The 12,207-nt window shown below is 36.0% G+C and overlaps 2 protein-coding genes across 2 annotated transcripts in view; one reads left to right on the top strand and one right to left on the bottom strand.

Moving 5' to 3' along the window:
* Positions 1-286, bottom strand: part of LOC105271309 (uncharacterized) — a 15,129-nt gene extending 14,843 nt beyond the window's left edge. Inside the window, exon 1 of the mRNA XM_011312774.1 lies at positions 64-286. The gene's annotated coding sequence lies outside the window, so the exon portion shown is untranslated. The remainder of the gene's footprint in view (positions 1-63) is intronic.
* Positions 287-496: 210 nt separating this feature from the next.
* Positions 497-10,380, top strand: alpha-Cat (catenin alpha). The gene is made up of 4 exons (XM_011312771.1): positions 497-732; positions 1,756-2,821; positions 6,700-8,214; positions 9,090-10,380. Exons 2-4 carry the CDS (start codon positions 1,775-1,777, stop codon positions 9,252-9,254), a joined length of 2,727 nt encoding a protein of 908 aa, XP_011311073.1. The 5' UTR covers positions 497-732; positions 1,756-1,774; the 3' UTR covers positions 9,255-10,380.
* The last annotated feature ends 1,827 nt before the right edge of the window (positions 10,381-12,207 follow it).

Raw genomic sequence — 12,207 nt, 5'->3', positions numbered from 1 at the left:
CATTTATTACTTAATATCTAACAAACACTGTTTACTTGTCTCAGTCAATTTGTTTTTACTTACTTCATGAAGTATCTTCAAATATAGATTGAATTCATTTTTAAGTAATCCTTTACATTCACGACATAAAATTCTTCAAGATCATTTTCCAATTTGAGAATTTAAATTTGGACACTTGTATTAACGATGGTCACAGTTTATTAAGAAAAAAATCTAACATGCTTGTTTTTATTGGTTGAATTATCATGATATCTATCACCAGTCTGCAGGTTATGTCGACCTTAAACATTCTATCTATCTATATATAGAAAAAATGAAGGGTAACAACGGTAACAATATACTAGTACACCGTACGGTCGTGTGCTATCTGGGAAGCTAGAATGCTTATAATGCTCTGTTGGTAAGCTTACCTTATACATATGGTTCAGAGATTTCCTACTTTATCAAAGTATTGGGGCGTAGACGCCCTATGCCGTCCCTGAAATAATTCCCTCTCTCGACTCGGCCGCTTGCAAACGGAAATAATGACGCAGGGAATGAAAACGCATAGTAAAACCAGAGATTGTAAAACTGAGAGGTTTGTGGGATTTTAAGTGAAGTTTAATCTTAGGTATTTATTTGAAAGTCACCGACGAATGAAAGTTGAATTAAACAGTGAATACTCAGGGTGATAGTCGTTTCTGTAATCCGCTGTAGACAAGAAAATACATTCGTCAGAACTTTTATGAGCAGGTAAAGATTTTTCTCTTCATATAGAATCATGCATGGGCCATTGTATCTATCATTGAAGATTTTTATAGATTTACTCAGCTGTGTCCAAGGAATATACCTTGAATTGCTATTTTTATCAAGTTTTTCAATGTATACTGATGAATTTTGAAGCTTCTTTATTGTTTTGATAAAATACTGAGTCGGGGAAGTCCATCTGCATGATATGAGACATTCATCGCGTCAGCGTATGAGTCATCTTAACCTAAAAGACAACTTTCATACTTTGAGAATGAGTAATGCTGAGGAGGGCAAAGAATTCGAAATTATTTTTTCAAGACATTTTTTATAATGGATATGATGACAAATTGAACTGCAATTTTATTTTTCGGATTGGAGTTGGGAATTAGTGTTTTTTTTTCTCTATAGGTGAAACGTGAAAAGGGATTAATAATAGAGTGGTTTATTGATTTTTACTAAATCATGTTGTTTCATTGAGCATTTTCGAGTTTTACAGAAACATCAATTTTCATCGAAGATCAATAATATAAAATAAATATTATTCTAATATTACCACCAATAACTATTATTATTATTTTGATCAATAATGATAGAAATATATCATTTTTTTTCTCTTTTTCCAAATGGCAATGGCAATTTGAATTGACTACGTGTGGTAAAATTACTTATTAACGAGGTTTCTTGAAGTTAATTAATAATATGAGGTTTAATAACTTTTGTGTTGTATTTCAAATGTCCATCACTGTTATTTTACTAAAAAGTCTTATAATTTTATATATTTTTATTGAAATATGCTTACTGTCCCTTTCAATTTGATTAACAAAAAGTCCTGACACGGAGGAGAAATATTTCATTGTATTTGAAGCCGGAAATTATAATACGAGAATTGTTTCCAAGCTTGCAAATTAAAGTTTCTCACTCAAATTTGTAAATTATTTTATGTAACCATCATCAGCATACCAAAGTAATTTTCCACCATATTCTCACTATAATCCATGGATTTAATTATTTTTTCGTCATCTCCAGGTAATTCTACTCCTTCACAATGTCAGACTTTGGGCCAATAACTCTAAAATGGGACCCAAAGAATCTCGAAATTCGTACAATGTCAGTAGAGAAAACCCTCGAGCCCCTTGTCCTACAAGTAACGACCCTCGTCAACACTAAGGGCCCGAGCAAGAAAAAAAAAGGAAAGTCAAAACGAGCGAGTGCTTTAGTAGGGACTGTAGAAAAAGCTACAACAAATTTCATAGAGAAGGGCGAACAAATCGCCTACGAGAATCCGGACATAACAGCTGAGATGCTGTGTGCTGTGGAGGAAGTGAAAAAAACGGGTGCAGCAATGAGTATCGCTGCAAGGGAGTTCTCAGAGGATCCTTGCTCTTCCTTGAAACGTGGAAACATGGTGAGAGCAGCGAGGAATCTTTTATCAGCTGTCACACGCTTGTTGATCTTAGCAGATATGGTTGACGTGCACCTGCTATTAAAGTCTCTTCACATCGTGGAAGACGATTTAAAGAAGCTGAAAAACGCATCCTCTCAGGGAGAGCTTCTAGAGAATATCAAACAGTTCGGGAGGAATGCCTCGGAACTGATGAATCAAGCAGCAAAGCGTCAGCAGGAGTTGAAGGATCCACAGCTTCGCGATGATCTAGCAGCTGCTCGTGCTGTCCTTAAAAAACACTCGACAATGCTCTTGACAGCTTCCAAGGTCTACGTGCGTCACCCGGAGTTAGCAGCAGCCAAAGCAAATCGTGATTATGTTCTTAAGCAAGTCTGCGAAGCTGTTAATACAATTAATGACGTCGCCCAGGGCAAGGTTCCAGCTGATGGACAACATCCTTATGATGGCCCTGGAGAACTTGCTGCGGCTCTTGATGACTTTGATGAGCGAATGGTTATGTCACCATTGGCTTACAATGAAGTTCGTACTCGACCTAGCCTTGAAGAACGTCTTGAAAGTATTATCAGTGGAGCCGCACTCATGGCTGACTCATCCTGTACACGGGATGAACGACGTGAACGAATTGTTGCTGAGTGCAATGCTGTCAGGCAGGCGCTTCAGGATCTGCTCAGCGAGTACATGAATAACGTGAGTTTTACAGCACTCTTAATTTTCGGATGCTCACTAACAAGTTACATTTTTCGGTGACGACATTCTGTATATGCCGATGCAAAAAAATTGTTCTGTCGAAAATAAATTCATTCGGTTAAAAAATATAGACATATTTTTTCCTGAAAATATGGGCTTTCTGGAGTTACTCTACAGTTTCATAAAAAAGCGTTAGGATGCTCTCAAATTAATTCTTCTATTGCCTAGGAACTCAACTTAATCTTCTATTTAATAATGAATAATAAGTGAGAAGCAAATTAATTATATTGTCAATAATGAAAATTTGTCCACAGAGATTTTGATTTTTATTTAAATACATTGTTTTTAACATCATATTTGAGTTTTCGGAATGCATACTCGAAATGATGCGTATATGTCATTATCAAATTTTCGAGCAGAACCAACTAAACTTTCGCTGGAGATTTTCTTCTGAACGACCATTTTTCCGAGTCCAACACATTGTTTGTGGCTTAACATGTAGTTTTTCAGCAGAGCAATTTTTTCCTGTCAGCGTATAAAATCTGGATAGGAATTCATACAAAAATGTTAAATTCGTATGTATTCGTGAAACAATCTACACGACTTTTTCTTGAGTAATAATCTTGAAATCTACATTTCATTAATTTTTTTCTCACTCTAATTCATCTTTCAAGGACCTTGATTTACTCTTTCACTGGTTTATTCTTTTCTTTCTATGAGGAATCACAGTTACAACTAGCCCGTGTTAGAAAACGGGTAAATATTGTTGTACAAAGCATCAAGTGCAAATACTGATTTTTTTCATTATACTAAAATAATAAATAGTAATTTGCATTTTAAGACAATGCTTTAATATTGCCATAAGACTTGCAGCTTTAATTGCCCCATCATTAATTCTAAACGCCAGAATAACTGGAAACTCTGTTAAACGTCACATTATGCAAAATAAAGATGATTTATTTTTGCTTATTATTAGTGTCTAACATAGTTTTGCTCCATATCACGCATCATTGATCATGGAACCATCTCAACGATAATTATTCCACATAGCAGGAAGTAGATGTATTTGTGTGCGTTTGAAACTAATCAGAGGAGATCCAAGAACAGATTTTATCATAAAACTCGTATAATCGAAGAGGAGAAAATTTTTTTCAATCATTTCTAACTATTTAAGTATATCTGAAATTGATTTCGTGCTAGAGGCGAGTTAGAAGGGAACCTATTTATTCATAAAAACAATTCTCCATCTAATGTGGGAAGGTACTATCATCTAGACTTATCAAATTGACATTTCCACCGGTGGAGTGGAGGATAATTGATTTCCAGTCAGGATAAGCTATTCGAGAAGTGATAGAGATAGAAGTTCATTCATAGTTTTCGTGCAATCTGCAAAAAAAACTAAAATATCTTTTTTTTTTGTTTAGATTCGGGAGTTTTGTGTGAAGTTCATGTTGATGATAATGACGATGGAAAGAATAGCGGACGTAACAAGAAAATGTTCTGCATATAATCAAACATTCGATTACAGTGAAAATCGATGATATTATCCGAAGACATAATTCGCATTGGTTATGAAAAATTTTGTCTGTACTGCTTCTCTCAATTTCTCGTCTGGGAATAGGTACTGCATACTTCCCAAACTGGAAAACTTGAAAATCGCTGCGGACAAATACTATTTGGGCTCGTGGGATGGGGTTTTTTCACTCGTATGGTTGGCCAGTTCTCGCCTGCAGCTCGAAAGCCAAATCCACACGAGTGAAAAACTTCATAACAATAGCTCGGCAATATAAAAATTTAACTAGAAGTATCTCCTTTTCTATTCTTCTCGGTCGCCAATACACTAGAATTCAGCTTTTTTGGACGGATCCTTTCCAAATATTAAAAAGTAACTATCGAACGTAATCTTTGGTTTGAATTTTATTTTATTAGCCTAAGCTATTTCTATATTTGGGTCCCGAAGTGAGTCGTGGTATAACGATAGACAAGTTGATAGATCGATTTTCAGAAATCAGAGAACGCGTACAATTAATTTTTTGGAGAAATATGAAAATGGAAATATTTCGAAAACTTTGTAGGAACACAGGTATATATATTCTGACTCATCTGCATGGAGCACATTAAGACGAACATTAAAAAAAAATGACATCGGTTGGATAGTGTCTCAGATAGTTACAAAAAACTTTTCAGAAACAATCAACGATATTTCCAAAACTACCCACCGATCGGGCTGAAATTTAACACAGATCAAGTCCATAATGAGATCTATGAACTGACAATTTCAAATTTTTGGAATCAATTTATCCGTTCATTCCTCCCATTTTCTCAAACTTCATATTTTTCCGTTTCTCACCGTTCCACATCATTTTCAGACAAAATTAGGGAATCAAAAAATCGAACGATTGCAACTGCTTCATTTGGAAGCAAAAAACGGAAAAATCGGCATATCTCGTGATTTTTGTACGAACGGGTATACATATTTTCATAGCTTTTTATGGGAACCACTGAGACGAGTATCATGAATAAAAAAATTGAAATCCATTCGGTGGTTCATGAAATATTCAAAGAAATACATTCACGCAAAAGGTGTAATATCTCTAGAACCGCTTGGCAGATTGCGTTCATCCAAAATACGAACATTTTATATTATCTCTATTCTTTGTTACTTTATCGTGTTCACAATATTTATAATGATAAAACGTAAAAACAGCGATATCATGAAATTTTATATGAACAAATGGAGATATTTCGATTGATATCGATAGGACTCATTGAGACAAGCATCTTGAAAACAAAAACAAAAATCTTTACAGTAATTTTTGAGATATTACGGAGAAACGAAATTTACAGGAGTTGCTATATCTCAGGAACTAGTGGATCGATCGAGCTGAAACGACACATCAAAGTACAGGTTAACGATAGCTATCATAAGTTAAAAATCAGATTTCCAGCTACAAATTTTATCGTATTTATGCAGAATTTTCTCACGATTAATGTTCTAATTTCGAATTTTCCAGCACATACACACAGATATGATCTAGAAACATCGTTTGTCGCGCTTCAAAACATTGTAGATAACTTTCAATTGAAATCAGAGAATGGAAAAATCGGTTAAATGCCAGTCTTCCGTTCAGAGGCAAAAAAAGAGGAAAAATTGTTGAAAAATGGTAGATCAACCTATTGATTCCAAGGTATCTGTCCAGTTTACAGAAAAGTAATTGGAAATACGAAGTTTATGGGCCATCACGCTGGATGAAAAAACACAGTCAATAACAATATAATATCAAAATGCACTAGACTAATGATAAACTGCGTATTTTTCATTATTGCTCTGTAAACTCTGCAGATGTCTTGAGATAAATATCTCGATCTGCTACCTTTCAAAAAATTTTCATCTCCTTTATCCTTACTTTTTTCAGTAAATTGGAGTAAATTCCGCAACACAATTTGAAACCCGAATTTAAAGATATTTTACTCTACCATGATGAAATTCAAACCAAAGATTACGTTCAGTACACACCATCCATTAATTACTTTTTTCTTCAATATGAACAAACTTTCTTTGCAATTCTCCCAGCTTTATCTCCAAAGCGAAATAATATAATATCACTTTTTATTTTGAATCTTCATTGTAATAATTAGTTTTATAAATAGTTTTCCCTGAGAACACTTGCAGTATCGATAATTTTAGTTTTCTAAGATATTCTTTATAATATAGGATCTGTCTCTCTGAGTTCCCAAGAAATCTTGCAATAGGCGTTAAGCTCTATAGTCGTAAAGTTATAATTTAAAAAAGTCACTTAAACTTTTTGGATCTTCTTCACCCTTCTAACGCGAATCTAATGCTGTTTACTATCTAATACCGTTGAAACCCTCTGTAGATGGGTGTAAAGGAGCAGTCGGAGGGTCTCGAACGCGCAATTGACCACATGTGTAAGAAAACCAGTGATCTTCGACGTCAGTTGCGTAAGGCGGTGGTGGACCATGTCTCGGACAGCTTTCTGGAAACGTCCGTCCCCCTGTTAATTCTCATAAAAGCTGCTGAGAAGGGCAACGACGAGGAAGTAGAAGAATATGCCCTGGTGTTTACCGAGCATGCGAACAAGCTCGTTGAAGTAGCTAACCTGGTGTGCAGCATGTCAGCCAACGAAGACGGTGTTAAGATGGTGCGTTACGCTGCAGCGCAGATCGAAAATCTTTGCCCTCAAGTGATCAATGCCGCCCGAGTTCTAGCAGTGCGTCCTCGGTCGCAACTCGCTATGGAGAATATGCAGGTGTTCCGTCAGGCCTGGGAGAATCAGGTTCGCGTGTTAACAGAAGCAGTCGACGACATCACGACTATAGATGACTTTTTGGGTGTTTCCGAGAACCACATTCTCGAAGATGTCAATAAGTGTGTGATGGCTCTACAGGAAGGCGATGCCGATACCCTCGACAGGACAGCTGGTGCCATTCGTGGGCGTTCCTCAAGAGTCTGCAATGTCGTGCAGGCAGAAATGGACAACTATGAGCCTTGCATTTATACAAAGCGAGTGCTTGAAGCTGTCAAAGTTCTTCGTGAACAAGTCATGCCTAAATTTGCGCAGAGAGTTAAAGTAGCTGTTGATGCATTGAGTAGCAATCCAGCTAAAGATGTCAATGAAAATGACTTCATCGATGCTTCCAGACTGGTTTACGATGGAGTGCGAGAAATTCGTCGTGCCGTCCTCATGAATCGAGCTGATGAGGACCTAGATCCTGAGGACGTCGAGCTCGACGAGCAGTACACTCTTGAAACAAGGAGCAAGTCCAGTGCGCAGACAGGAGAGCATGGAGTCGATGAGTATCCTGAGATCAGCGGCATCACCACAGCGCGTGAGGCCATGAGGAAGATGACGGAGGAGGATAAGCAGAAGATTTTACAGCAGGTTGAAAACTTCAGGAATGAAAAACTTAAGTTTGATAGAGAGGTGGCCAAGTGGGATGATGCTGGTAATGATATCATTGTTCTGGCTAAGCACATGTGCATGATTATGATGGAGATGACTGATTTCACAAGGGGACGCGGACCTCTTAAAACTACGATGGATGTCATTACTGCTGCCAAAAAGATTTCCGAAGCTGGAACCAAGCTGGACAAGCTGACGAGGCAGATTGCTGATCAGTGTCCTGAGAGCTCGACCAAGAAAGACCTAATAGCTTATCTGCAGAGAATTGCATTGTACTGCCACCAAATGAATATTACGAGCAAAGTGAAAGCTGACGTACAAAACATCAGTGGAGAGCTGATTGTTTCTGGATTAGATTCGGCTACATCGTTGATTCAAGCTGCTAAGAATCTTATGAATGCTGTCGTACTTACGGTCAAGGCTTCCTATGTTGCTTCCACCAAGTATCCAAGACAGTCCACTGTCACGGTGAGTACTTCTGTTTTATTTTTTTAAGTTACCATTACTTATGATTTTATAGAAAAAAGTGGCCGAATGGAATTTTGAGGCGGACCTTTTAAATAGGGGCCGAAAAGTGCTGCATTCTTTTTCTCGTTTTTTTTTTGCTGATTAAAAAAAAGCCTTCCATTACTAACATGTGGAGCCACAGTATAAGCACAAAAAAATATGAAAAAATTGAAGTTGAACGGTCCAATATACTCAAACTTTCAAACTTTTTTCCGACAATTTTCACTCCAAAAAAGTGATTTATTTATGTGATATATTCAAAATTCTAGGTCTATCCTTTCGATAATAAAACGTAGGCTACTTCCCCTGAAAATTCCTTTCAGATTGGTCAGGAACATTTTGAACTATAAAACACGAGCACCTCTTAAAAATATAGTTTCGAGATCCAAATTGTCTCTCTTTTAAATTGTCTAGTTTCTGGGTATGATTAGTCTCCGTGCTTTCGACGAAATACTATAGCCCGCTGAATATTCACAATTTTCTATTTTCATCTTCATAGTATACTCTCAATATATCATATTTTCAGAATATAAACAAAAATCGATTTTATGATAATTCTAGAGGAATTGGTCCCTTTAACAAATATATAAATTAGTCTTAGACATTTTGAGCAAATTTGGTTATTGTAGACGTATTTTTACCGTCTCCCATTTTAATCCAGCACTACTAGAATTACAAGAAAAAAAAATATATAATATTAAAGTTGGAACCCTGATTTTTTTCCTAATTAATCCCTTGGATTTGTAGAGTGTAAGTAATCATCTCAAAATGTAGTTAAACAGTTGATATTGCTATAGGAGTTCCATATACCAATGTGTCGCTCTCATACTTTACAGTCTCCAATTGTCGTGTGGAAAATGAAAGCCCCAGAGAAGAAGCCCTTGGTTCGGCCAGAACGACCTGAGGAAGTACGTGCAAAGGTTCGCAAGGGATCTCAAAAGAAAGTGCAAAATCCTATTCACGCACTCTCCGAGTTCCAGAGTCCAACCGAAAGCGTCTAAGTTGGACAATCCTATTAAAGATATTAGATAGTAAGGCGATTAAAAAACAGGCATTTGTTATTCCTCTCTCTGCAATTTACAGAAACAAAGGGAGAGTGAAGGAATTTTGAAAAATATATTCTATTGAATTACAAATAAATTCACCCACATTTTGGATTTTTTCATCTTCCAGGAATTGCTTGTCCAGTAATTATCACTGATTTGTTCATCCCGTAATTATTAATCGCAACAAGGAAACGATTACTTTTTTAAGACTATTTAAACATTCAACTGAAAAAATAAGAAAACGATGATTATTAATGTGTATATAACCGCGCATCATTTTCATATTCATCGTTTCGACAAATCTCGACGTATATTTGAACAATCAATTTTCAAATTATAGTGAATATTACTTCTGATCTCAAAATTTTATCAGACATTGGAGAATTAACGATATACAAAAGCAATCTCAACAATCATAAAAATTTCGATAAATTGCACAATTGCAACAGGCCTAACCGGTTTATACAATTTTCTACCAGGTTTTATATGAACATTCGATTATGAGGTCATAAAACATATCATTTTTTTTCTATCTCATAAAACTATTAACATAACTCACCGTTACAATATATGGATATATTTTTTATGATTTACCTTATTGATGCTTTCTTGAACAAGTGACGATGTGAATAAATGAAAATATTTAATTTTTAGATTAATTGAATAAAATAAATCTCAATGAGCACGAATGCTCAATGTGTTCGTTTCTTTTCTTATAGGCATCATTGTCTACTCGGTAGTAAAATATCTTACTTCGCATTTAACAATATAATTTGAATTGGCTGAATTTTAAGGTAATGTACCATGAAACGATACTATAAACATATATTTGTTATTGATAGATTATAAGCTGCCAAGTAATGAATAATTTTTCATTTTTTTCTTCTGTACATCCGCAAATAAGTTGATTTGCTGATAGTACATATAGTACGAGCATCACAGACTTTTGTTTCATAAATTAAATATAGTTTAAATTAATAATGTTAAGCGGATTATCCATCAGTTTCGTGACGTAGCTGTAAATTTCATTGTAAACTGAATGTAATCGAAGTAGTTTCGAAGAATAAAATTTTACACATAATAGTTGTTTTATTGCAGCTTTTTGTTATAATATGGCTTGCATGAAATATTTATTCATTTACTACCATGTATAGCCTACTCGGTATTTTACATTTTGTTGCGGTAACATTGGCAGAGTTCCTCGCCCACGAAGTCGCATTTGTCCCAAGAGCTGTACGCCATGCACAGACTCTTCTGTTGACCAAGGAAAACCATGGAAAACCTTGGTCGACATGGCGCCTATCAACCCAGCATCGGGAAATAATATTTCTCGATGATACTTGGTGTCTGGACTCCCATTCGACGTTTTCCGAAAGATTAAAATGCCCCTGCCCTAAGCCGGACTCGAACCCTCACGTTATGGCTCGCTATGAATTTTCTGTCCAAATTTTATCTAATTGATTTGATTGAGTTAATCATTTGTTAGTAATCATTCAGTTTCTGGTCCATCGGTATATCTATCGCTGCAGAATAAGGTGCTCCTTCAATAGAGCCCGGCAACCTTCAGATAACCGGGAGTCGTCCTATTACTAGGGTCGGGATAATCTCCAGATCTTAATGGGTACCCAATTAGCCAACCTTTTGTCTGCGAATAAGTTCCAGTGGTGAAGACATTCCCGGCAGCCACGCAGAGTGGCGTGCAACTTAAACAGAGATGGCTGATCCGCCAAAGTTGCTGCGAAGTTTCAGTTTTCAATTTTCAATATACAATTTAAAAATAGAAATTGGCAATGAAAAACCTTTGAGAATATATTTCGGAAATGGTTTTCAGCAATGATTATTTTCCTCCGAAATATTGCAACTCTAAATGTAGAAAATAAAAATTTGCCACGACCAGTGTTGGAGAATATTTCTGAAAATTCCATTGCAAATTTTCATTTCGCAAAAGAAACTTAGACACGATAAATGATTTTTGGATTTATGAAATGAGGAAATAAATGTTCTCTTTATTTCTGTGGTGAATCATACCTTCTAACTTGTAATTTCGATGAAATGATAGAATCTGGGACTAGAAAATTGGTGCATGTATCCACGTGGCAATTTTTAATTGCAATGTTTTTCAAATCGACATTGTTCGAGTTCATTCTTATTCGTACAATTCCACCGTTTGTCCAAAAAATTCACCTTCATTATATGATAGTGCATCATATCAAGCTTTTTCCAGTGAGCATCATCATTCGTCGAAAATCTCGCGCATACTTACCATTTATTAGGGGCAACGTCAGATCTATTCTTCGCTATTTCCATTATTAATGAAAACGGGAAATGAACGGATTTTTACCGTTCGTTGCCACAAGGTGAAATTGCACGAATGTTGTTCATATCCTTCCCAAAACCGATCGAATATCACATTTTATTCCAGAACAATTTAGAATTATATATTTGATATTCTGGTACATACATAAAATTAAAAGAACAGCAATTCAATTTTGTCAATCGCAATCAAGCAGCTACTTTTCCCAAGGGCTGCAATAAGTCTCATCCAGGCCTAACTCCATTTGTTCGTAGAGCGATTGTAGAAAATTTGATATGTTAAATGCAAATTTTTCTGCGTTCATCAATGAAGTTTTAGCTGCTAAGGCTTTCCCAGTCCCGTTCTCGATACGCGTCTTTAACATTCCTATCAGAGTTATATTAATTTTCTCAACAGCGACTATTTCGACTATTTCGACTATTTATCTACGATGATTTTTCAAATTATTGGGAAAACTTTACACGGTAATCCCGACAACCTGGGCTTATCGGGCTCACGCGAAACCCGACGTTAGTTAGTGAGAACTGAAAGAAGGGCCTCATCCACTAAGCGCAGCTACCTGCTCTAATTCGATTTTCCTTCCTCTTTGAGCCC

The sequence above is a fragment of the Fopius arisanus genome, unplaced genomic scaffold (genome assembly GCF_000806365.1).
Source record: "Fopius arisanus strain USDA-PBARC FA_bdor unplaced genomic scaffold, ASM80636v1 scaffold00107, whole genome shotgun sequence".
In the NCBI taxonomy this organism is placed as follows: Eukaryota; Metazoa; Arthropoda; class Insecta; order Hymenoptera; family Braconidae; genus Fopius; species Fopius arisanus.
This window is presented reverse-complemented; position numbering and strand designations above follow the sequence as displayed.